This window comes from Anomalospiza imberbis, chromosome 5 (genome assembly GCF_031753505.1).
Source record: "Anomalospiza imberbis isolate Cuckoo-Finch-1a 21T00152 chromosome 5, ASM3175350v1, whole genome shotgun sequence".
NCBI classification, from domain to species: domain Eukaryota; kingdom Metazoa; phylum Chordata; class Aves; order Passeriformes; family Viduidae; genus Anomalospiza; species Anomalospiza imberbis.
Genome location: NC_089685.1, coordinates 52,893,682 through 52,921,313, shown reverse-complemented (window position 1 = coordinate 52,921,313; position 27,632 = coordinate 52,893,682). Strand labels below are relative to the sequence as shown.

Here is a 27,632-nt window from a genome sequence, read left to right as displayed (position 1 = left end):
TGTTTTGTCTAATTATATCAATATTTGTCTCCTGACAGGCAAGGGCTGACAATACTACAATCTTTCCCTCTATCCCTGTTTAACCAGAGATAGTTGAGAGGAAGTGATTGCAGTGAAGACAAGTCCTATTTCCCCAGCTCATACTGCCATAGGCAATCAATTTGGAGCAAAAGTTCCATCTTGAAAATGTCAAACAGAATGAAAAAACAAAATCAAAAATGGTAAAGTCAGCTCCAACCATTCCTCTAGGACCAACTGCTCTCTCAGGTTCTTCCAGCACAGCTAACAGCACAGCTAGAGGAGTATCTGCTTTGTGTGCTGAATGGTGCCATGGGGTCCTCAGCCTCAAATTAACTGTCCCCTCATCCACTCCTGCAATTCAAGAGAAATTGGAGCACCAGTCCTGCCTACCAGCACAAAAAAAGCAGTTTGCAGACCATGGTGGGAGCCCTCTCTCCTCTGATCCGCAACCCACTGGACATGCAAAACAATGGATTTCTTTCACAGGCATCACAGTTGGCTGTCCATACACAAGAAGAAGAAAATACATGACTCAAATACAAATACAGAAAATGGTAACAGTGGCTTCAGCCTGGAAGAGATTTTTGTTTACTAGGGTGACCAAATATTCTGCTTTCACCTTTCCAGTTCCTCTGAAGTTCTCCAAGAAGCCATTTTGTCCCAGTGTTTCTTCAGGAGATACTGTTTTTCCCCTCTATCTCATGCTACAGATCTGAAAAATAACACATGGCAGGAGGAGGAAGATAGCCAGGCCTGGGCCCTGCTTCTTTTGCTATTTGTCACAACATTCACTGATATGAACAGGAAAATATTCAGAGGAAAATAATGGCCAGGTTGACCTGGAAATATCAGACTGACCAGTGTTGAGATAAAGTAGCTGTGTCCTGGATGAAACTAGTCCAGAGACATAGAGAAGGATCAGCTGCTAAGACAAAGGCTAAGATCACAGGGACTTTCTGAAGAGACTTAGCCTACTTGGTCTACTGCAATGCAAAGGGAGAAAAATCCCCTCAACCAAACCACAATTTGAGAGATTGGTATTGGCCTTGTCTTTTAAAACAGGTTACTGTTTCTACACTGGAAATAGTCATATAGATTAAATTCTTAAATGCAGTGTCCTCCAGAACAACCAATGGGATTACCCCATATATCTAAGCACTCTGTTGCACCAACTGCTCAGGAGAACAGAGCTTCAGCAAAGTACTTCTCTACTCCTCTGTCTTCAGATAGGTAGATGCAGACGCCAGTTCTATCTACATCTCACTTCTGAAACTGGCAAGAAAATTTGGGTCAGAATTATGAGGCACACTCAATGTACCCTCTACAGGAAGAGACAAGCAGCCTCACCTGGAGAGTGCCTCAGACCATACCAGATACATAAACATGTGAGCAGTGTCTAGACTGCACCTTTGGAGACTGACAAATGCCCTGCCAACACTCAAAGCTCGGGAACTTGCTGATCCTTAGATGAGCAGGTGTATAACCCTTTATTTGAGCCATTGCTGAGATAAAGATTAATTTTAGAAAATAATTTTTGAACAGTGAGATTCCCAGCAGATGGTTGCTCATTGTTACTCAGAACAGCAGCAAAACCACACATACACAAAGCATGAACCAAAGCCCATTCCTACTGCCCTAAGAGCTCTTGGGTGGTGGGTGCGCTTTTTTTTTTTTTGCCAATAGATGAGCATTGGCATTGTTACATTTTACATTCACATGAAACTAACACCAGCAGAGAAGACAGGTGGTAGGAGAAAACCTGAAGCAAACGGAACCTTCTGATTTCAGGGACAAAATAGCATAACACAGTATTTTGTATGACCAGCCTCTTACCAACTGTGAAGAGGTGTAAGTTCAATTATTCTTTTTTTTTCATCATATCACAATAAAAATAGGTATTTATCCACATGGACACATTAAAATAAAAACCCAACAGGCATTTAGCAAGACCCTCTAGAATGTTCTTAACTCTTTACCAGAGTGTACCAGGAAGGCCTACAAACATCAATGAATCTCACCCATGCAGGAAATAAATTATAGCATTGCACCTTCTCCTCCTCTGAGCTTAGAAGGACCCTCTCAAAGCAAGAGTCACACAAGGGAGCAGTGAAACATACTGAAAGCTATGGGAACACCAAAGGTCTGGCACAGTTCTCAAACTGACAGAGTAGAAGCTCACTATCACCTTTCAAGGTTCTCAATCAGAACCAGTATTGCTTCAACCACTGCCACCTTCAGAGAGATTTAACTGCTTGCACCAAAACAGAGCTGCTCAGGACATTCATCAGTCCCCACAACTATGTAGTAACAAGAACAGTCACAGTGGTATTCTTCCTTGTGAAATTCTACCTCTTGCATTTTATCAGTGAAAACCCTTTTCCATCTCCAAGATGAGAAAGAGACAAGATTTAAGGTCAGCCAATACATCCCAAGGCAATCCCATCCCTGTCAGATCTTGTCACTTCAGCAAGCATTACAAGTTGGTGACCACTGGCTACAATTATCACTGAGGGTTAAGCTCCTTAGTTGTGCCTTAAAGGGTGCAGCAATTCTTTTTCAAGATCTTCAAAGGAGAGTGATGCCACGCTCACATAGGAGCTGCTGGCAGTGGAACATATTCTACAACAAATGCAGGAAACTCAGCAGCAATGGCATGAGAATCTGCTCACGTACAGAGCATTCCACTGAATTAAAAAATAGGGCATTGATTTTGTTATTCATTTTTGTATTTAACTCAGTATTAATCTCTGCATACAAATGCCTTTTCCCCACTGCCACATTCTCATGCCTCAGCAGAATTTCCAGTCAGCAGCAGAAACAGAGATGTAGGTCCTAAGAACAAATCGATCCGTCTGCTGCAAAGACAAACGGTATGTGAGATGAGGGCTCTGAGCGGTCTGTCACTCAAAGCCTCTGCTCTCATTTATCAGGGAGCACCTCCTGTCTGCACACAACAAGAAGGTGAAGAAAGGCAGCAACACTTACGCAAGGCGTGCCACTCATCCTGGCGGATTGTCTTGGTGATGTTGTACGTAAGGTTCTTGGGGATGGTGGCTGAGGAGTAGTGGTACTTGATGTACGAGCACCGCTCAATTGCTCCTGGAAAAAGCAAAACGCAGAAAAGTGTGGTTAAATGAATGTAACATGTCCTGCCAGCTACAGGCCAGATGGGTTTGACAACCAAAAGCAAAGCCTAGGAGCAAAGCAATCCCTACTATCCCGGCCCACTGTGACAACCAGCACGTTCTCTGGTCCATTACATGTAAGCTCAGATCCAAACTTCTGATATGGGAAATTTATCTTTCATACATTCCAGGGACCTTCCAGACTGGCCCTGGAGTAGCTGCCAGTGCCTGCTTTCACCATGAGATATCTGTGTCGCAAATTACTCCTCCTTTCATGTCTTCCCTGAACTGTGAGCTAGCAGCTGCCATGCAGTTAACGTATAGAAGCTATAAATTCATGTCTTAGCTTTCTGTGCCGTCATGGCCATGAATCAATGCCCATACTTCAGGAAATACACAAAGCAAACAACTTTGATCTTCCCTTAAATAAAAAGCAACACGGAAAAATTACACATATAGTTAGTGAACCATTTCCTAACCCTTTCCACCCCACAGCAATGGGAAACATGACCAGAGACACTCTCTCCTGAAGGTTCCTAGACACTTTTACAGCAGGTTCAGGGACAGAATTCATTGGCATCCCTGAACAATAAGGCTCAGATGTCAATATCAGTGGTTGAAATGGGTAATTTTTTTCCCCCCCTCTGTATTTTCCTCAGGATTTCACCTATTTCCAGGGAAAAAAGCACCATGTGCTGCTTCTGATGTCTTTGGGTCACATCATTACATCTCCTTTTACAAATACTTTCCTTCCTGTACAATAATTGCCCCTCCAGGATCTGATCTCCCGGCATCTCTCTGCATAGTTAGCATCCTTAGAAGAAAGTCTGGTGTAGTCTGATGCTTTCCATGAATTATAGCCTAGCCAAATTTCACATCTGATCAAGCACCTGTAACTGTATAACTGTTCTTGTATTGATGAAAGCCAGTCAGGTTTCCTACATTGCTTTTGCCAGCATTCTCAGCTAACACTGACTTTATTAGACCTTCTCACTAAGCTGTCAGAGTCAAAGCCCATGGAAGTCATTTTCCCACTAACATTATGTTATTTTGGCTCAGACCTTTGATAACTAAATAGGTATCCTTAATGTGGTTGGCGATGCTGTTTGTTACTAGCTACCGCTAGTCAGAGAAGCAGCTATGCTGGAAATGCTTTTATGTATTAAAAATACATTAAGATCAGCACTCAATAGAATAAATTAAATGAAGCAATGAATTATATAAATAATAAAGAGACTATACACAAGGAGGCAGGTAGAGGACACTTACTGCCAGCCTGAACTAAAAAGGCAGACCCATTAGCCTTATATTGACAGTTCCACAGGGTAAAAAATGCTTTTAAACCACTACAAATACAGGTTTCTACTAAGGGTTGTAAGATACTACTTGGCATGAACTTAGATTATAGACCATGGATTCACAGCATGAAGAAAACCCACAAAACAAGTTATTAATTGCATCACAGTCTACCACCATCTCCCAGAGTTAGTGCAGTATAAACATTTGAGGTCCTCATTGTTTGCTTCTTGCAAGTATTCTTCACATTCTGCCTTTGACAGCAATTAGATTAGACAAAGCCAAATATTATAGGGGGAAAAGGCAAAATATTTACATATGTATCCGCCTGCCCTGACAGCGTGATGGGCTTCTGTGTGAGTCTGCACCATCTGGGCACCAAATGTATGCCCAGAATTAAAGTTTCAAACTAAGAATAGTATTTAAATAAAAAGACAGCTAGTGTGCAAAGAGCTTTAAAAAATCCCCAGATCACAACCTTGCCTTCTTATAGGTTTTCCTATCCCCTTTTGCTAGGTTTTTTTTACAGATTAGAAGCATCAGCAAGAAAACAACAAATGCTTATTTGTCAGAAATTAATCTTTAAGTTATCAGATACCTGTGCAAACAAGAGATTTATATAGAATAGTAGAAAGGGACACAGAGCCAAGATACAAAATAAAAGCTTAGAGAAGGAAGGGAGAAAAACTCCTATCCTATTTGCAGCTTTTCTGGAACCAAAAAGGCTAATTTCTAGTAAGGGCCATCAGATCTCTAATTCTACAAAGACTTTTGGTGGTAACGCAGCAAGTTGTTCAATATCACTTTTATCGCCAAAGCCTAAAGCAGAAAGATTATGGGCTGAATTCAGGTCATCACTTGACTATTTCCATAATTTTGGGCTCATGTTTACTTCTCCCCATGGCTCTAATGAGACTTAAGCACACAAAAATAGCTTTGGGACCACTATCAACTAGCATGGGCAAATAGGGCATGGTACAGCGCTGGGCATGGCAGTTCACAGAGGGCATTGAAGCTCTGCCAGCTCCACCAAGGAGCAATGGTGTCCACTCAGCAGAAGAAGGCAGTATCTTACTGAGAAACTCAAGATTTTCATGGCCCAAAACAACAATACTTGTGATTGCTTGGTATTTAAACATGAAACACTTGTTTAGACCCACTCTCACAAGTGTAGGAGACTGACTATGCTGAGTCAATGTAACTATGTCAGCCTATATCTAACTAGACGGGACAATCAGCTCTTGAACTTAAGAAAAACGTCTTCAGTTGCCTGGACCTGGCAAGAAAAATTAGAAGAAGGTGAGTTTATAGGCAGTGATGATTTCATACTTCTGATGTTTCCTTAGTTGTTCCACACAGAAGAGAACAATGTTCAAGATGCCCAAAGATCCAAGTCCTGGAGGTCCCTATGAGAGCAAAAGCATCAAGAATCAGAACTACTGCTCTGCTGGAAAGCCTTCTCAGAAAAATGCTACAAAATCCTTACCCTTCAGAAGAATTACTAGCTATGCTTAATCCAGTCTTTGGGATAGGAAGCAAAGCAAGCTTTCCCTTCCATACCCTCAACAGGGTAACTGCAATTTATGGACCATCGCCAGCCTTCAACACAAACAGACCAAATGCAACTGCAGCTTTGCTCTGCAGTCTGCTCCAATAACGGGGAACAGTATTTATAGAGCAAAGTAGTGAGTGGGGTTTTTTTTAGCTATGAGCTGCCATAGCAAGAGTTATAGCTGGCCACAAGAAACACAAAAACCACCACAAAGCTGCTCCAGGGACAGATGCAGTATATCCTATATTTCTCTGACCAGAGGGAAACGCTTGCTGAAAATCCTAAAGAAAAGTAGCTGACATCTCCCAATAGAGTGCTAAGAAAAGGATCAGCAGAAGGATGCAACTAGAACCATGCAGAGCAAACCTCTGCCATACCATCATCACAAGTACGGATGATCAGGGGATTCAGCAGCTGTTAACTGTGGCTGGCCACCACCTGTTCCTGCAAAGGTCAGATGACAAATTGGAGATAAGGAAACTAGAGATAGATTCATCCTGAGCAGCTAAGTATTCACAGCAAACATGCACCTCCTCTTACTGACTCACTTCACTGCTCAGTTTCCTTCCCATATCTGTTGATCATTGCTCCATACTATCACCTTAGCACATAACACTTCCTCTTCTCTCCATTACAAGAAAAGCTTTTAACCTAGGCCACAGGAGAAATACTACCTGAAAACCCTGATTTTTTTCTGTTCAATTTTCAGAACTTTACCAACTAACATCCAGATGTTAGTTCAGCTGCTAGAGAAACTCAGTTGCCACTGCATTACTGGAGCTGTAAACACCATACCAGTAGAGGCCTCAGACTGTTGGTAATGCAGGGAATGACTGAACTATTATCCCACTCTAAACAGAAAAGGGTTGAGATCAATTAAGGTCAAAGTGCTGGTGTCCAGACTGTATTTGTCTGGTAGGTAAACACACAACTTTTTCAGAACTTTTGGACCAGTATTTTTTGATCACCATTGTGCCCCCACCACTCCCTTAAATATAGTATTTAAACTCTTTCAAACTGCTCCAAGACACAGTTTTTACCATGGCTAATTTTAAAAATAGAATGGAAATTCAAAATGCCAACAAGGTATTGGTTATTTCTGTTGTAAATTCTGGATCTCAGAAGCACCCAGAGGCATTTGGCCTGGTCAGTTTGACTTCTGCAAAGGTGGTTGCCAAGTTTAATGAATTTACAGTGTCAGTGTGATTATATAGTTTAGTATTCTGCATAATACGGACCAATCAATCTGAGAGCTGGTAACAAAGTAGTCCTTGACATGGTCTTTCATCAAACTGGTAACCTGTGAAAGCAGTTGGGTGACAGTAATATCACTTCACATCCAGCCCAAGATGGCAGAGTTACTTGCTTGGGTTATTTGAGTACTCCTCTTCTGTCTTGAGGACTAGAATATTCCACACTTGCCCCCTGCCTCAGCTCTCAGGCTTGCAGAATGTGGAGCCATCCTTAAAGGTTCAACTACAGATTAATCCAACACCTGTGAATAAGTTGCATTCAGTAGCTAGAGGACTTGCAGATACAGATAAAAATTTCTCCCACACTAAGATTCTTTGCAGCAGTCCCTAGGTTAGAGCAATCAAGAAACTCAGATGCAGGGAGCCAGAAGCTCACTCATTCTGGATAAACTATGTTGTAGCCATTCCAGACTCCACAAGCTGGGACAGAGTCACCTTGCATTCTGTAACATGCAGAAATCTGAACCAGGGAGTATCCATTTTTCTCTTATAGTATGCATATTGATTTCTAAGAAAGATCCAGCTGTAAAACTAGTATTTGTTTTACTACATTCCCTGTCAAAGCTTTTGATATTATGAACTTCCCTGAAAAGACTGGTGTGGATATTTGAGCCTTTGCTACCCTCAGGCAGCTTTTCCTTCTTCTGTGTTGCAGATACCCCTGGATAAACTGTTTCGTAGTAAGCAATTCCACAAAATTCACCCTTTGTGCTAGTTCTAATTTTCACAAATCTGTTTGAGAAATACTACGCAAACATTTCCTAGTAAAAGAAATCTTAGCCTCTGGCTTGCAAACTGCACTCACTACATATATTTGCTCTTCATTATGAGAAACTGCCTTTAGTATGAATGATTACCTTAATTCCGTGGTTTGGTTACTGTTCCCTCATTGGGTGACTATCTCCATAGCAAACAAAGATGTAGATTGGCCATTTAGCCTCTAATTGTTTCATATTATCTTCAGAAAATCTGTAGAGCAGAGGAAGTTCATAGTGGGTTGTTTTTTCTTAGCATAACATTTCAGTAAGGTTTCCAGAGGCTACAATCATAGTTAGGACCAAGATTGAATTACAAAAAGCAATTCCATGTGGCATATGTATCTACTATTGTCTTAAAAGCCTTCTCTCACCTAGAAAAGTTCATTGTTTATATAAGCTTTTTTTGCATCCTTCAAACTAGCACTGGCAATTCAGGCTGGTGCCATTTCAGAATTATCACCCTCAGATGGATGTGCTGCCCTCAGTTACTTTAATCATTTCCTGTGAGTCATCAAAACTCATCTGCGGGCACCTTAATATAGGCAAGACTTGCAGTTTGAGCATGAATTAACTGGTCAAATTAAAGCTTGGAGGAGGACAGAAGAAGAAATTAAGTTCTACTTTGACTAGCTGCTATGACATAACTGCAATCAGAGATTGCAATCAGATTGCAATCATGCAATCAGAGATGCTGACTAGTTAATGAACCTAGGATGACTTTTTAATGAAATCAGATACTTATTAGAAAATATTGCAACACCTTTAACTGGATTATTTTGTTACTACTCGAGTAATACTAACCATGAAAGTACTGGTTACATATTTTTTCCAGATCTATAAATAAATACCATAAATGTAGGAACACTATTCTTCTGCATTAACTGCAGAATTATTTATGTTAAAAGGGTTCACTAGATGTCAACCAGCCCAATGCCCTGCTCAAAAGAAGCACAACTTCAAAGTTAAAATCAGATCCAAAGATAGCTCATGTTGCTCAGGGCCTTGTCCAATCAAGTTTTAAATACCTCCAAGAATGGAGGTGCACATCCTTGAGTACCTATTCCAACATCTGAACACCCCTGTTACCTAATCAGAAATTCCCTCGGTGTCGCATTAATATTTTGAATAATAGAACACCTCAGAGTAAAGGGCTAAAAATCTAGGAAGAATATGCAAGAATCACTGCCTTAATCAACATGCTTTGTGAATATTCATTAACTTATATGCATAAATAGAAGTCAATGTTCTAACTAATGAAGCTCAACATAGATTTTCAGTTGCAGCATGGGCCATACTATTAGAACAAGAGACATTTCTTCCTAACTGGCTCTGGCATTATCCTGCACTGAGGTTCAGCTTGATCTGCCAGTAGGACCTGTTGCTACTTGTCCCAGATAAAGTGAAACAACTCCTGGTGCTCATTGCTGCTTGCTTTGAGCTGTCAAGGAATTGGGCTGATGCCTCCCTCCAGATGAGCTGGAGTTTGTCTCTTGGGTTTAAGACTCATTGCCAGCCCCTAGCTGCCTCCCCTACACGTGGATAGAGGTGCACAGTCAGGTTCTACTCACCTTCTGGATATCTGAGTAAAATCAAAGAGGAATCTGCTCCAATGCCCTTTCCCATTCACAGAGAGACCCAAGGGTCACGTATTGAGACAATGACTATGTCTATGGGAACATGTGACATGGATCAGGAGAGCACTTTTGGAAATTACCACTTGATCATGTCTAGTTACCATGCTTTGGTTCAGAACACCATGTGCTATGAGATGATGCTCATTAGATTCTTCACAAATAAAGTTAAATCAGAAGATGTGCTAATGGAAATTCAACTAATGGTACAAGAACAGAGCCAATTTGAAGTAACATCCCCTTCTTGAAAACAAAATGAACATTAGGTCCTAAGGACAAATTGTTTCTTTTAAATTCAATCCCGCCATATCACACAAGGAGAAAAAAAAAAGAACCAAAATCTCAGGTCACCAGAAAAGTTTTGTACAGCCACAAAACTTTATTAATCTCTAACTTATTCTGATGCCTTTAAAGAATAATTTAAAAACTGTATTTCAAATGAAAGTCTGAAAAACATACTCTGAAAATTCTACAGCATTTTTCTAAATTTCATAGGTCTTTTTTCAGCCAAAACCACCAGCAGCAGTAGATTAAGTTTCACAAGTGGGTCTGTCCCCTTGCATGCTTTTTGCTTCAGCAAAAAGTTTCCACACGAAAATAAACAACAATTTTCTAACTGTACTTAAGAGTAACTATAAATGTACTTGCAAGCACATTACACACCTATAGATTCCCTGTGGGGTAAAATGCTGAAAGTCTGCAGTGCAGCCTGTTAGGCTGCCAGTGGCAAATGGATATTTCAATATACAATCTTATTTAAACTTGGTTTTTACATGTAGATGCCTTTACTGATCACCAAAAAATGCAATGAACACAGAACTTCAGGAAAACATATTCCAAAGATTGCAGCATCCTCTGTTTTATCTGAAGGAAAAGCTTGCCTGTATTCACTGAGTAGAAAGCAACTGAAAGGATGAGACATAAAATAAATATTTTGTCCACAAAATGGCACATACCCAGAAAATACATTAACAGAAAGAACAGCTTAAAGATTCTCACTAGGAAAGAGAGCAAACACTTTTTTTCAGAGTGAAAAGCAGAACCACGATGCTCTTTTTTCCTTCCATTTTTCTTCTACAGCTCATCTCACTTAACTTCCAAATAAAGACTCTCAGAGCCTCTAGCTTAGTCAAACTGTTAGGCAATGCTCAGCTGGTAAAACAGTCTTGTAAAAAACTTAGCAAGGGGGGATGGTTGAAAGGATCCACCATGCTGTACTATCCATACAGAAAGGGGGTATTAGACAACAGTGTGCCATTTCCATTCTTACCACGTCATCTGGGATGGAAACCTGCCAGCTCCCTTTCAGTACTGTCCCAGTAGATCTCTAGAGATATAGCAAAAATCAGATACAGTGCACACATGAAGAGGAAGCCATCCCTGAAGATAATGAATCTCCAGACACACAACAGCTGTGTTGTGTGTGGGCTTTATGTGACCAGATTTCACAGAGCAACTTCCACAGATTTCAGACAGTTACACCTACATTTCAATTTCTGTTTCCACACCAAAATGTCTAAATTTTCTTTTCAACCACTGTTTGAGCAAAGACAAAGGTGCAGCAGATGTGCGCACATGTACTGAGCGGACAGCAACATTTTCAGAGTAGAGAAAAAATAAAGTTCTTGAGCAGCTTTTGCCAGGCCTGTTCCTCACATGCTTTCTGGATAGCCCAGCAAATAGCAGCTTGCTTAAAGCCACCAGCTGGCAGAAGATAAATATTCCACCCATGATAAGAAAAGAATCCAAGTATGAGACCAAAAGCTGAATTTGCATTGGAAAGTGATGAGCTCACACTTTCTCTCCAGGGACCAAGGAAAGGGGGCTGGCAAGGAAGCAGGAGCAAGAAGAGGGTTATGAAACACTTTTTTACTTCAGCTATTAATAACAGTCTCCAAGCCACAGGGCACTTGAGAGGAGGAAGGCATCTCCTTGCTTCTATTAATCTTTTTGTCCACCTATTTGCTTTGGGCTGGCCACGGGGGAGAGGGAAGCAGAGCACAAATGAAAAGTTAAGAAGGTTAAAAGGACTGAAAAATATTTGCTCCCACATGTTTGGAGGCAGAAATTAAATGATCAATAAAAAGTCAGTGAGACAGCAATTACCAGTAAAAATTCACTGATGACCCAATAGCTCATGGAACAAAGCAATATCTCAGCATTGCTGTCAAACCAAAGAAAAAGTACAGCAAAGGCTATTCCATGGACAGGTTTCTTCTTTATCAATGTACACCCTATGATTCTCATAGCAAGATGCTCCCATAAAGCTTGGTGTTTCATGAACCAGCTTCAAAACCTATTTTAAATGGAAGTCTAAGAAGCAGGGTCCCAGATTGCCAAGAAGAAAATAAGGGTGGATCCACTGATATTACTCATCGTGCTGAGTATCTGTGATCACATGCAGTGAAGTCTGAGGTGCCTATCTCCCTGCCTTGGAAAGCTCTTTTATGTGCTGCTTTGCAATGTAAATGTGGCTTTCTAGACACATGCAGTCCCCTTAAAGTGAAAGGAACAGAAGCTCTTCTCTGTATCCCCTGTTAGTTTACAGCAAGCACCACAAATAGCTGAGCTGGAGAAAGCACTTAGCTTTCTTGTAGCACTTCAACCTCATGTTTGAACAGAAGAAATCACAACATGACAGAATCATTCAGATGCTTGCATGCAACAGTGAGGAAATAAGGCTGAGACCTAACCCAGACAAATCTCCCAGAAGAACCCACTTACAGGGGATGTTACACTTGCATACAGCAGTCTCTTAAAAAAAAAAATCCCCTAAACAAAAGGACTTACATGAGCTATGCAACATCTTTATGATATCATTTTCATGCAGGTTTTGTCCTGCAACTAGGTGTGGGGGTGGCAGGCAGAGTTTCATAACTTTAGCTAGAACATAATAAGCTGTGATGAAGATAAATGAGAAGGAAGAATAAAGTTTGGGGCAGGAGTCATATGGTAGGGATTTATAGAATTAAACTAAAGAGACAGTTTTTTCCCTTATAGTCAAAAAGCATTTTGCTTATACCTTGAAATTAAGATACATTTTTCTAACTAGTAGGTTTTATATAAAAGGTGATCTGGCTTGCCTTAAATTTGGGAAGTACACCCTTGCTAGCATAAATCCCATTTTGCACATTTTAAATTAAAGGTAACTAGGAGAAATCACAGTATTTGAAATTATCTCAGATAAAAATAGATACATAAAAAAAAGATAAATTACCTCAGATCCAAAAGCAGAAATACCAACAGACAACTAGCCTATCAAAGAAATAAGTGAGGAAGAAATCCAACATCAGCTTTGCAACCAGGCTGGGCTTTTTCCCGCATGAGCAGACTACAGCATGGCTAGACCAGAAAGAAGACACCCTGCTATTCCCATAAACTCTTCTCTCTACATCCTGTGCTGATGAGACAGACTACCTCCATCCATCACGGACCCTATTGAGACTTTAAAACTGGGCAAACAGAAGACTTTGGACATATTCATATTCTCTCTTTGATAGAAAGATTCCATTTTTAAATACATCCTTATATTCTAGATTCTCCAAAATTAATATTTTTATGCTGTCCCTATTGTAGTTATTTCAAGAAAAAAATTAGGGTACTGTGATTGGAATAAAAATATTCTCAAGACATCATTTCATACATAAAGTATTTCTGAGACAAAGATCCCCTGCAGTTATTAAATCTAAGTGCAGAGTAAAGCTAACAGATGACACCATCCCTAAGTGAGCAGAGCTTCTCCCAGCAAGTCCATATTATCTCTTGCCTCAAATGCTACCAAACTGAATAACTACTTGGATCATATAGTCTGATGGAAAAAAGCCACAAAAAACTACCTTGAAATAAACATAGAGATTTTTTTTTCTGGTGAGTAGAGACCATTAAATTATACAGGCAGTATGTATAATGTCTCTCTGAAGTGAGCAACAGCTTCATGTTTGGCCACACTCTTTTCCCCGTGAAGTTATTCCCTGGATTCTCCTTGTTCCAACTATTAACTTGTGAGCCACCATCACTAAAGTGCAAAGATACTCCATCTTTCTTTGTAAAGGAGTACACATTCAGAAGGACAAAAGACTGCACAGCTCACTGCCCTTCCCCTGCAAGGTTGTTTGCTGCACTATTCTAACTGGACTTACTATTGTACATGAGGGCTTGAATCAAATAAAGGCCTTGTGAAATTCAATGTTATGTAGATATTTTAAAAGGTGTCCTTGAATATTCTAACAAACTGAAAGACAACTAGAAGGAAAAGAAAAGGAAGATAAAGATGGTGATAAGAAGATCAGACAACTGCACTGTGAAATCCAAGATGAGCAAAAGCACAATTTGGTCATTCTAAAGTCTATGAACCACAGATAATGTTAATCTCCCCACAGCTGTCTGAAATCATAAGTGGTTTCTCCTGCCAGCAGGAAAATATTCTTGAAGAAGTATTTGAAATAGGAAAAGTTGGTGGATGTGATAAAAAATATAGTTCCAATTGACTGAACTGTGCCCTTACTTATCCAGTGATGAGTTTTGCAATACCATCATATGCCCTTGTGTACAGAAGGCTTGGGCATTGAGCACCTCTCCACAAACACTACAGTAATTCATTTCTGGTGCATCAAGGTCTTACTGCACTCAAATGTACTTCAGTCAACTTTGGGCTAGAATCTCAACATCGCTGCAGACGCTCCCTATCAAACAACAACACAGCAGATAAAAATACTGGAAGGATATATGTCCTTGCATGAGGATAGAGAGAACCAAAAACTGAGAAGGGACAAACTTCTCTCCAGTCCCAGCCTTCCCTTTGCTTATTCCCAGTACACATCTGGAAGGATCAGAGTATGCCAGTAGCTCCAGCTATGGGAAAGTGGAAAGTTAGGAGCGAGATGACCTGTTGCCAGCATGATCTTGAACAAGGAATTAAGTTATTCTAGTCAAGTTTCAAAGGTATTTAGTATCCAAGCACTTTAGCTAAGATTCATTGTATTTCTCTTAAGACATGCATATGATGTACTTTAATGCAGAAATAAAAAATAGCAGAAACCAGCCCAATTTATGGAACAGGGCAGCAGATTAGAGAAGGGAAAACCCCTATAGGTCTAAAAGATTATTTTTTCCCACACCAAATAAAGTTAGATTGTTACAAAATCATGTGACCCTAGCTTAAGCCCAGAGCTGGTGTATATTTAAATGTATTAAGGTATGGGATGAGAATATCTTATCCCATCTACTTCTAGGTCAGCACATATTGGAGGGCAGATTGGAATTTGCTTTGGGAGGGGATTGTGACATGATGATCCCTTGCCTATAACATCCTCTTGCCTTTCAAAAAAATGTCATCTACCACTTCTTGCACCTTCCTTGAAATGTCAAATCAAATCAGAGGCTTACAGAATGAAGATCTCCCACTCACTGCAATCTAAGATGTTCTGACCAGAACAAGCTGGACTAAATATTCCTGCTGCCTGTCACGAAAGTTGTATAGAAGGAAAGACATAACTCAAAGTGCACTGAGCAGCATTAGATAATAGAGCCCCATGGATAGCAGCAATAAGCATTGTCGGAAAGGTGGGCACTGCACATCTGAACACCTTTGTCATCACCCAGTGCATCCCACCATCCCTGTGCCTGAAAGGGCAGCAGAATCCCACTAGGATTTATAGCCTGAAGTGTTATTCAGCCTTTTACAACTCAAGAACCTCCTTTATGATCCTCATCCTGACAGAGGAGAAGGCAACCATACCCCAGAAGATCCATCACCATACATGCGACCAAAGAAGAGCTCTCTTCCAAGCACCATTTGAAAGGTGCCGAACAGGCCTTTAACAACACACCGGTGAAATTCCGATTTAGAGAGAAGGGGCTATGGAAACAGGCATTTATTCAGACACTTTCAGCTCAGGATTTACTTTTTTACTCTATACTCCTAGTCTGAACTTTAATAAAGGCTTGTGTCTCAGTAGCCTCGGATTTGTCCCATTTGCCCAATGGGAAAAATGCTGTACAATTACAGTGAACAGAATCTGTGCCCTGAAAGACTTTGGCTGATCCTGTTTAGTACCTCCCCTGCTCATATAGATAATTTTGCATAATATATCAAGGTAAGTCCTGAACTGCAATGCTTGATTTTAGAAATTAAAAACTCCATGAATCAGCATCCTATGTGCTTCTGGACACATTTTTATCTGTACAATTAATTCTAAACCCAAGTGCTGTTATATGTGTTGTGTTCTATGAATGCTTCACTTTCTATTTTAGTTACTACTCCAAAACTACCTTGCACAGTCTATTTCTCTACAATATCTGAAACTATTGAATAAAAGACAGTATTGCTCTCAGCATTAATTTATGTACTAGTCTCTTCCCAAAAGAGCATGAGGCTTCAGGTCATTGAGTACAGGATGAGATGAAGGAAATCAAGGATGATTCTAAAACATGCCTCCACTGGATCATAAGCCACACTGATGAAAAGGATGGAGACAACATTCCAACCTAACAGAAAACATTAATTGAAAAACATCCAAACCTTTAAGAAAATATGCCATTAGCTTAATATTCTTATCTCCTAGTGTTCTGCTATATCAGGTTTTATTACAGCAATTGTGACAAAAATCATAGTAAAGAGATATAGCTGCAAGCTGATCTTGCCCAGAGACTCCACCCACCAGGGTAAGAAGCAAATGCAGCACCAGGAAGACACTGCAGTACAAGCTCAGGGAGTTGCACATGCAAATCCGTTTCATCAAAAATATTTCTAAGTACAGCCTACCTAAAGGGAACAAGATATTAAGGTGGTAGGCACAAGGCTGAGATTCAGGAGGCACTCCCAGGACCAGGAGACTTAGGAAGGAGAAGAAAAATGCCCATCTCATACTGCAGTAGAAATACAGTAAGGGTGCACAAGTGCCAGACACACTGGCAGCACAGTCAATACCCCAAACTGAGCACCCAAGTCTGTCACTGGACATTACTGGAATCAGCTAAAGACAACACTTGTGCCCTCCTCAGGCAACTGACCAGCCTGATCATGCCTAGAGAAAAGAACAGCCAAGTTTAGATGGTTAACTGAAGGGGTTACAGAGTTTATGCTTGTAGTATGCAAGTGGGCAACAGGCATAAAACAAGGGAAAAAGGAGCTACCAGCACAGAGCTCTAAAAGAAATGAGAAATAAAATTGCCCAATTTCTGGAATTGATACCATTATCATATATGTTTGTACAACACATTTGCAAGTGTGGTAGATTTTACACTTTAAGGATTAAACAGCTTTTCTGAAAGTGGCCATAGCAAATGCAGGATATACAGAGAACCATTCTCAGTACAGGGACATAGTTCAAGTAAAATACTCCAATCCTGAAATATCAGTAAGTGAACAGCTCTCAAAAGCACAGGAATGTGACTTCATCCACACAAAAGAAGCCTTTGCCAGGAGCACACACAAAGGCAAAACTGGATCTTGACACTTTACATGGACTAAAGAAAAGCTGCTTGGGAAATACAGAATCATAGAATAGGATGGGTGGAAAGGACCCTAAAGACCACCCAGTTCTAACCCCCTTGCCACAGGCAGGGACACCTTTCACTAGGATCAAATTGCTCACAGCCACATCCAACCCGTCTTCAAACAACCAGTTCCGGAGCTCTAATATTTTTCTGCGATTTAATAAACATCTTTCTAAAATGAGAGTAGTTGGTCTAGAATTGTAGAGAATGGCAGAAAACAGAATTTTCCAGCTATTATTTCCCTCATTCCAGCAAAAATCTTTCCTACTGGAAAATAACCAAGCTATCCTAAGAAATTAAAACTAACAGTATTCATCTGTTCTCTACAGACTTTCAACTATGGAATAAAAGATTTTCCTATGAAATTGTATGACCATAACTTACTTTAAAGAAGAATATTAAATATTCTTGACTTATAGACCATGATATTTAAGAACACTTAGGTTGTCTTTAAAAGGAGGGAGCAAAACAAATACCTTGTTTCTCTGTTTAGATTTCCTACAGACTTGGTGACATTTATTGTAATTCAGCAGTGCTATGGCAGTGACTAGGAACTTCAGTCTTGGACCAGGTTCCCATGAGTCCAGGCAGTGTGTGATTGTGAAACTAATAGTGTTCCAGACCCAATTTATTCACCATTTGATAAAAATTTCTAGTGCTTCTGCATGTCCCCAATATCACACCATAAGCTGATTTTGTACTGGGGTAGAGAGATGTACTTAAACAACAAAAAATCATAGCTAGATATACTACTAATATTCAAAATCCAAGAAAAGATATAACCAAATGGAATGATCTAATGATGCTCAAAATGTACACCTCACCCACAAGGGTTGTTACTTGAGGCCAAGCCTGCAATTTTATCATTCATATTATACCAGGGCAAAAAAACAGAGTCTGAAATAGTCCTGGTTGTTTAAAAGACTCAGAATCTTGTACTCCAACAGGAAGTAAGAACATGTAGACTCCTGAGGTCCCACGAGGAAGTAGGACATAGTCATGTCAACTGCACATTGCCTCTGTGGCAACCCTTAAGCCTCAACTCACACTCCTCTGATTTTGCCCAATTAGGATAATTTAAGCCTGAGGCTTTGATCATTCTGGAGCCTGATTCCATGCCATGAAGTACAAAAACAGTAAAGAGGTTTACTTCAAACATTTGCACATGGCCCGTGGCAATAATACAATACTTGAATCACTTCAGCACTGGACAGCTCTGCAACGTCTCCAAATATGCTGACCTGGACATGAAGCTGAGCATGATTTCCCCTCAGCTATTTCTCCTAATCCTATAAAGTGAATGTGAGAAATACAATGTTGTCGTTGTGCACAGTAGTTGAAGGATGCCAGTCTCACTTCTAATAGGAGGAAAGCAGACTCTACACCACCACAGATACTCCTACTAGGAGAATATTTATGAGGAGAATTTAAAATAATTTTTAAGCTATGTTAGATAGAGTCAGTTACTTATCTCTGCCTGGAGGATGCTGGTGCCTGCTGGATCCTCAGACCAGAATTAGAAAGGACAGGGATAATCACTCAAGTGCCTTGTCCAAAATGGGTACCATCATACTTGCAGCAATGTACACACTTGCAGCTGTGCTGCATCAGGGATGCAGTCAGGCATTATGAACTGCATTGCTCTGCCATATCACTAAAAGCATGATGGAAGGTTCTGACAGCATCTTTCATTAGGGTTAGGGCTATGCTGCTCCCATCAGACAGAAGCAAAGCAGAAGCACTGTCCTGCCAGAGTCCATAATGTCTTGGCAAGCATGCTGACTCCTGTATCATGAATTACCTGGTTGGAAGAACTGCAGCTTGTTTCAATATTTTAAAAATATCCCTTTTATTCGTTTAACCTTTGGTCCCTTAACCTGCAGTCCACCTCTCTGAACTACTAACAACAATCACAACTCATGAGTATTTGGGGAGGACAGTAGCTTCACCCAATTCCAGAAAAGGAAGAGTGAACTGCACTATTTAGCATGAACCCACACCAGATGATAATGAAATGAATTAGCAATAAAAATTTATTTCATGTATAAAAACCTTTTAAAAGAGAAATAAGCCAGGCTCCAAATTACCATTAAAATTAACTTCCATTGATGCTCTGCCAGTGCTGCTGAACTAATGTTCTTTGCAGAAGCTGAGTAGATTGATGATTGAGTGGTATCAATTAACATGAACTGTCGTGCTAGTTGCTTCATCTGGAGATCAAAGCATTTTGTTTAAGGAGAAAAGAAAAATGAAGCACCACTAAGGTTTTTCCCTTCTGCATCACTCTCCATTTCCAATACCTAGTCTCTGGCACAACTAGCATTCTTTTCCAAACAGAACTCTCTGTATTTAAGTAACCATCAACCATAAAGTCAAAACAAAAATTCCATCTTCTGGCAATTAAAGCTCTAAATAGAACGGTGCACAGACCACAGGCAACTGAAATGTTGTATTACAAAGCTATCACACAACTAAGTATGGCTGAGTGATGTTCAGGTGATGGACTCAGCTTGAGCTGCTTTGTCTCCCTGTGGCTCCCTGGCAAGATGACAAATCTCTGTTCAAGGTGGCTGCCTGTTTTTTTCATACATTTGCAAGCAACACTACTGAGTCTCTCAGCCCTCTCATCAATTTGAGAGTGTGATGCTTACATTTTTCTCAGCTTACAAACCAGCCAATTTTGTTGATCCATGCCAGTGAGCTGCAGCTGGAGGCATCTAAGTAGTTAAGCGAGGTGTGACAATAGTGAAGGAGCATCAAGAAAGGGATAATAACATATCGAAATAATTTTGACTGCCCCAGAAACTCACACATTCTGTCAGATCACTCAAAACACTCCCAATCAGCAGTCTAGACTGGAGCAAATATCTGGGGAACAGTTTGGGGAACAAACTATTTTGGCTATTGTGATTTGTGCCCAGTCATCATCTGAGTGTTTTTCCTTGGACCCAGGCAGGGTAGGAGAGGTACACGGGCTCTGTCTCAAAGCTTGCCCTCACCAGCATTTCTCTGTACTGACTGCAAGTCCCACTGTGATAACCAAATTCAACTAAGTAGTCTACCTGGATTTCAAAGCAGGCAAATTCACTACAACACACTCCAAATGTGGGATGTTAGCACACACACCTGTGAAAGCCACGGGAAACTGATTCATGAGATTTATTAATATTAACATCTATACTAGCACAAGAGTTACACCTGAAAGGAATGGACAATTTGATACCTAAAGTACATCCACTGCTTTCTTTGGTCTTTAGGGGCAAAGAATGATCTACTCTAGCAGCTGAAGCAAAACATGACTTCACTTGGCTCTAGCATGCTGTCCCTGCTAAATCCCAAAACACCCTGTAGAGACAAATAAATAACAGCAGGTATAGAAAGGAATTTAGGAACTGACAAAGGCCACATTCTCTTCTCAGTTTTGACATGAGGTGGAAAGTCAGTGAAAAAAAAAACTCATGCTGATGGCAAGAGCTGCAACAAAGACTCACATCAATAGAGCAAGACTATCAGCTGTGAGAAGGCAGAGATTAAGACTGAAGCCAAACCTAAAAAACCTCAAAGGTGCAGTCCCACATTTTGGAGTCATTCAACAAAAAAGGGCCTAAATTTTACTTCTTCATATGTATCTTAAGATGTTTGTGTCTGGGATTATACATAGCAGTTGCTTGCAATAGCAGAAGACTACACTGATTCAGCAGCTGTCCCTAGTCCTGCACACATGTGTCAGGAGAAGACAGTAAAAACTATCTGTATTTCTTGGACATGAACAGGGAAAAAACCACAAGAGTAATTAAATATTTTAATTCTCCTCTCTAAGTTCTGCCACTATGACCTGACTACATTATTTGAAGTACTCTCTACTCAGCTAACATTGTTATTAAGAATAAACCACCTCTAGCCTCCATTCCACTTTAACCACCATTACCCACCCATAAGACTTGCTCAGCACAGCCATTGAAAGTCCCCTGAACAGCATCAGAGCTATGCTGCCTCGTGCAGCAGAGCAGCAGGGAATACTTTAATTAGTGTTTTCTTCTGAAGCGTAAAAAAATATACTGAAATTACTTTGCCTGGTAACAAACTGCATCTTTCACACTATTGGAGAACTGAAACTGATTCCTGCTTCACATACTTTCCTTAGTTTAATTTTTTGTTGTTTTGTTTTACAGATTTGCTTCTATCACAATGAAAGCTACAAAAAAAATGGCAACAGCAATGGAGAAGGGAATGTCAAAATTAGGGGAAATTAATTTTTTACTTACCCCGCTAAAATAAGTTAGTCAAGATGGGTGGGAACAACCCCAGTGGAAAAAGCAAACCTACAAACTACTTTATTTCTTCAAATTTCCTTTGCCTCCTTCACAGGGTAACTTGGTTCATTGGCGTTGAACTCAGAGTGAAGCAGCGGTCCCTTCTACCTTTCAAAGCAGGTATGGCTCACACAAACACACCCGCACCAGAAGTCTTTACATGGGTCAAGTTCTGGAGCCATTCCCCTGCCAAGCTGGGCATCCAGTCATCAGCAATTACAGAAACAAATACATGTTTTCCTGCTATGCAATGAAGTGCATTTCAATAACATTCTTGTGTACTTATTAAAATGCTTTCCACTGGAAGATCTCCAGAATGACAAATATTCATTAATCACCACAAAACTACTTGAAAACTACATCAAATAGGTGATCACAGTCAGAATTAGAGGCCATTTTATATTAGGTCAACTTCATGCGGCTCTGCTGTCACACAGCCAACTTGCTGTGAGCTGTTCCAGCCCCAGAATTACCTTTCTTGCTAGAAAACACTTTGGCCAACAGCACCCCTGTATTTGTCAATCATCCCAAAAGATTTGGCCAAGAGAAGCAAGGGCCAATCCAGGCATCCATGAACTGATAATTCTCAAGTAACTTGGCAGCTGACCTGACCACAGATTGTCAGGACAAGTGACCTTCAAGCACCTCCAAGGAAAGCTCACAGGCCGGAGGAAGGAAGGAAGGGCACAGCCAGATCCCACATTTTCCCTCAGGCCATGGGATCACAGATTTACAGTTCAGCTAGTTGAGTCACCCACACTTCAGGAAAAGATGACAGAAACCTTTGCCATGGCAGCAGGTGGCTCTCACTGCCCACACCTGACAAAAGGTTCTCAGTGAACAGCCCGGAGCATACGACTTGGCTGTAGTTAACAGAACACACACTCAAGAGGTAGTCTGTATTGAAATAACATTTTTGACATGACTTCTGCAATAAAAGTAAGATTTTTCCTGAAAAATCATCCTAGCAGAGAATCCAGTGCACTGCATTACAAGCAAACCACTTTATACAAATATAGCTTATTTTTGTTCCAGAACGGGAACAAGAAATTGTATTGGGAAAGCTGCAGTTGAAATAAGAAAACTCAGACACAAACATTTTTTACAACTATAGAAATTTCTAACACACCACTAGGCTGTTTGAATTTTATACCCATGTAGAAGAAAAGACTTGAAACACAGTTTACAGAGAAAGTGTACTGCAGAGTACTGCTGTGTCTGATGCTCAATCACAACATAGAAGTTTGGATACTTTCATTTGTATACATGAGTATTTGTACATATGCATGTTTTAATTAAGCCTTATTAATGTACTTAGTCTATTTTCTCTCTATAATTATACAGTTATGCAGAAAACATTCAAAAGCCTAGATGACTCAGGAGTTTAACAGCGAGATATGAACTGCCAAATTTAGGCAACAGTACAAACCCAGCTACCCAGTGTAAGTCACTAATCTGGAGCAGACAGTAATTTAAATACAACATTGACAAGTTCTATCCTTTTTCTTTGTTAATTGTCTGCTAACAGACTGCAAATAAAATCTGAAATTTATTCATTATTCAAAATGATTCATAACTGTCTTCCCTGACTAACCCTCGGCCTACAAATATCTTAAGCTATGGCTGTCACAACTAAGTAAACAATTTGCAATTCATGGTGTAACTTATGTAATGAATTTCTTCACCTTATGTAACCAGCTTGAACAGTTTAAAGAGCTGACAAATACAGTATACATTTTTAATTGCACACTCTCAGTTAACAGTTGGGTTGTTAGAGGAATCACCCTCCCAGGGAACATACAGTGCCATGTGATTTAGGTTGCAAATATCAAATCTTTTGCTTGAGAACATACTTTGAAACTCACTTTCTCTCCCACACCAAATGAAGTAGGCAAGTTCAAGCTATAAATGCTTTTCCACTTATCCTTATGCTGTTGTAGTAGTAGTACTAAAAAGCTTCCAATTTAAGCATGATTTTTAAAAATTTGGAAAATGACTATTCCATCTTTTCTACCGTATTACAAGATTTGGAAAATGGACATTTACCAGGAAGCTACTGCATTCTTCCTAATACCATAAAGTGTGCCCATAAGCTCTGAATCAAGGGTTGGGGTAACACTAACACAGGCCACAAGCTCTTCTGCTCTCTTCCCAATGCTGCACTCCATTTCAGGAGTTAAAATCTGAATGTATGAAACTACACTGCAGAAGATTGCTTAAAGCAGTTCCTCAAACAAATTAAAAGCTGCAGGCAACCTGAGTTTACCATTTGTCTCTGAATGAAGTTCCACAGTTTATCACCACACTCAGTTGTCTTGAATGGAACTAAAATTTTACATTTCAATTCATTATTAATAATTTTTTTGGTAAATTTCTCCAAACTTTGCTCTTACTAGAGCCACAGAGAGTGTGATGATCTCCTGTCTTTCCCCCCATTTTTTGTACCAACGTACAAGCCAGATCTCAATATCATTAATAGGGCTATCAGAATCCTTTTAATTGCATGTTAAGTCAGGAGAAGGAAGGTGCCTTTAGTGGGGCTACTACTGAACATGAATAAAGCTCTGAAATTTGGCCCTACTGACTTAGCTTTGAAAAAAATAAAACTCCTAAGCCAATCATCCTAGTGTCCCAGTTTTCAGTGTTCTTTGATTTCCCCCAGTATTACTCTGATAAAAAAGTGAAATATTTCTGTGCTGCCAGGCAATAGCTATCAACAGTTCTGGAGTACTCTGATGCTTTGCCCCACTTATAACACCCTTTAAAATCATGCCAGTTTAATATCTATTCTCACACAGGTTACAACTCCTATTTTTCACTAAAAGGAACTATTCCTAGACAGGTCTCTGCCCAACAGCAACAAGAGCTTTACAAGAGCCCAGGCATGAAACAGCAAGGTCCCCCCAAGGATCCCAGGACAGCAGCCTTAAATTAAAAAATCACTTTTCATAACCAAATAATCAAAGTCCTCCATGTTGTTTGGGTTTGTTTTTTTATTTCTGCCAACTTCCATTACTGTACTTTTACAGCAACATTACTGAAAATTTCAATATAACAATTAGAAAATAATTTCATTATAATAGCTTTAAAGATTTTAAAGATGTCACTGAAATTTAAGGGAAGAAAGACCAAAAAAATGAGCCTATCTTGAACTACGAAAAGAAACCTATCTAAAAAGTCTGATACTACCTTTCTACAACTATGTTCTCATTTTTCAGACAGCCCTCACCCCTGGGACTCCGTCTGTCCTCAAGATTTTCCTTTACCAGTAGTAACGTGCTCCTGATGATTTGCCCTGGAGGTAGAAACAGCCCTGTGTACTCCCCCATCCAACACACACACACACTTGTATTTCTTTCCTTCCTGCCCATGTTCCACTGCTATTTTAGTCTATTCTTCTGTCTAGACAAATTTTACAACTATTTGTATTACTGGGCTTTCCTAATAAAAATACCCCTGTGCAATTTGCCATCACTATGCCTGTACCATTTAAGATAAATGCAAACACAAAATAAAGCTGAAAAGGCACATGGGCCTCATATCTTTTGGATATACAAGAGTCACACAGATATGAAATCCAAAAGCAGTTATTGCAGTTCTTCAGAGGAGGATTTATGAGACTGTTTTCTGAGGAAAACCCCCACAGTACAGATGATGTTCCCACCAACCCCAACTCTAGCAGTATATCCCAGGCAAATGATCTTTTTAGACAAGACTACAGCACTTACAAAAAGTAGCATCAAATTCTGCATTATGAGCCAACTGCACAGCAGTAACCTTTCGCATTTTACCAACACTTCCCACAGTATTTTGTCTGTTAAGACTCCCTCCAATAATGTAGCAATTAAACTCATGGAGGACAGCTGAAAACCACCCTAAATATCTGAGTATTGATCAATAACCAGAAGAAAACTAAAATTAGGCCAATATTTGTCAATCACACGTGTGTCATAAATCTCAAATTTTTTTAGAGCTAGATTGATTTTTTTGCACATTTGGATTGGATGTTGTCAAACAACACACAGAATAAAATTCAAATATCAATGAGAGCATTAAAATGTAGACCTTAGACATAAATCCTGCATGAAAGAGACAGCCTTTATAATACTTTTGCCATTTATAATATTCCTCTCAGCAACATCTGGCACAAAGTAGCAGTTTTCCCCTAAAATCTCACACAATGTGATACATATCACAATAAAATTAATTTAATAGAATCACTTATAATACATAAAATGTCAATTCAATTAGACTGCTACTATTATAGCTTCCTGGCAATAGTTTGCTCCACAAAAGTGCAACCCACTACTCTTCCTATTTGTTACTCTAGGTGGGGGGAAAGTGGTGATACTGCACTATGTAAGGGACCATCAGAAGGTAGGAAAGCTGTCAGAGCCACTGCTTTCAGCCTACTGAAACTCATGAACCTATAAAGCATCTCAAATGGAGGTATGGATCCCTGAATAATGAATTTAAGCCTAATGACAATAGCCTCACTTTTCTCATTATCTTCCACAAACCCAGAGAAATAGTTCCTGGACCATTGGTCGAAGACCATTACTTTAGGGCAGAGAAGAATTACATGCTGACACTCACAGTACTGCTGAGTGAGTCATAAGGTGAATAATTACACACTCTGCACCAAAGCACAAACTCCGGGGGCTGGCCAGTTCAAGGCTCTGTGCCAGCACACAGGGACCTGTGTGAGGAGCTGCACAGGATGCAGAGTCAGTGCAAGACAGGAAACTACACACAGGTGTTCAACTGCACACAGCACTATTCACTGGTAGTGACTTAAGGATGCAGCTTGAGAGCTTTAACTTCCATCCTCTCTTGCAAGTCACCAAACCCACACATTCAAAAACCCCAAACTGAAAACACAACACTAAAGAACAGGAAGAGTCCTATTAACCCAATTGAACCCATTTTTCCTGATTCCTTTGGCCCCGAACCTTTTGTGGGAAAGTGTTGATAAATTCTCTGTTGTTTAAATATATTTTCACTTACTCTTAAGTAAACATAGACCAAACATACATTAAGCATTTTTCCCTTACTGCTCATTCACCAACTCCACAGGGCCAGTCACGCCAAGTCTTATCCCCTTCAGACCCATGAGCATGAAGCCATTGTGTCCTGCCAGGGCTACAACAGCTTCAGGGGAAGCTCTCAGGCCCATACAGACCCCGAGCTACAGCCTCCCTGGATTGAAAACAAAGAAGCTGGACATCCAGCCTGCATAGGAACAACCTCATGGGCCACCAGTTTTGTTAGCAGGATCACACACAGCTGTTCTACAAGCCAAGCCTGCATCACTCAGCCCTAGCACTGGCTCTCCCCACGTGGATGTCACTACCTTAGGTGGCTCAGGGGAGAAACCCCCACAGCTCCTCCTAAGAGCTGATGATCCCCCATACCAGGGGGATTCCCCAGGCCAAGGGAAGCACCAGGAATGAAAAAGATGCCATGTCATCCCACAGCTAATGTGGTGCTTGTTTCCTTATGCTGCACAAGCCATGAGGACATACGGGAGGTACCTGCAGCACCAGCAGCAGGTCCCCTGCCACCTCCCAGACCAGGGAAGGTCCCCAGCTGAGGGAGATGCCACTTCTGTACCCCAGAGCTACACCCCAGGGCACACAAGGGGCCTCAGCCAGCTGCTGCTTTTGCTCACACCACCTGCCTGCAAGAAGAGCTGTACCCAGACCAGGAGATCACCAAAGCCTACACTGCTGGTTTGGGCCACAGAGGCCACAGCACCTTGGTCCCCAAGCCACAGGGACACCCCAGCACCAGCTCCAAGCAGCCTCAGGAGAGTCCAAGTGCACAAAACCAGGCCCTACCTGTACCCAGCCATGCACGTACCTTGTTCAAATGGCAGGCAGAGCCCCACGAAGGACACGAACCCACAAGATGGAGCACGGGGGCTGGTAATAGGGTCCTTCATCACAAAGATGGTCCATCCATCCAACAATGAGCAAGCCAGGACCATGGCATCCCTCAAAATTTAAGCCACCTCCTCACGGCAGAGCTCAGGGAAGAGCCGGCACCCCCAGGCTGAGCTGAAATGGCCCCGGGATGGGGGTGGGGGGCCCAGGTGGAGCCATTTAGGGCCGTGAGGGCCCCTGATTGCCTCCAGCTGGCACCACCTCTGCTGAGGAGCAGCTGCACCTGCCACCAGAGCCATGT

The 27,632-nt window shown here is 40.7% G+C and overlaps 1 protein-coding gene across 4 annotated transcripts in view; it reads right to left on the bottom strand.

Moving 5' to 3' along the window:
• Nucleotides 1-27,632, bottom strand: part of TMEM178B (transmembrane protein 178B) — a 211,883-nt gene that overhangs the window by 151,542 nt on the left and 32,709 nt on the right. For 3 of the 4 annotated variants that reach the window (XM_068190832.1, XM_068190830.1, XM_068190831.1), the window contains one exon: nt 3,007-3,120. In XM_068190832.1, coding sequence (XP_068046933.1) covers nt 3,007-3,120 — 114 coding nt within the window. Of the gene's footprint in view, nt 1-3,006; nt 3,121-27,308; nt 27,461-27,632 lie in introns of those variants that run through there. The other variant, XM_068190833.1, reaches the window with a different exon arrangement.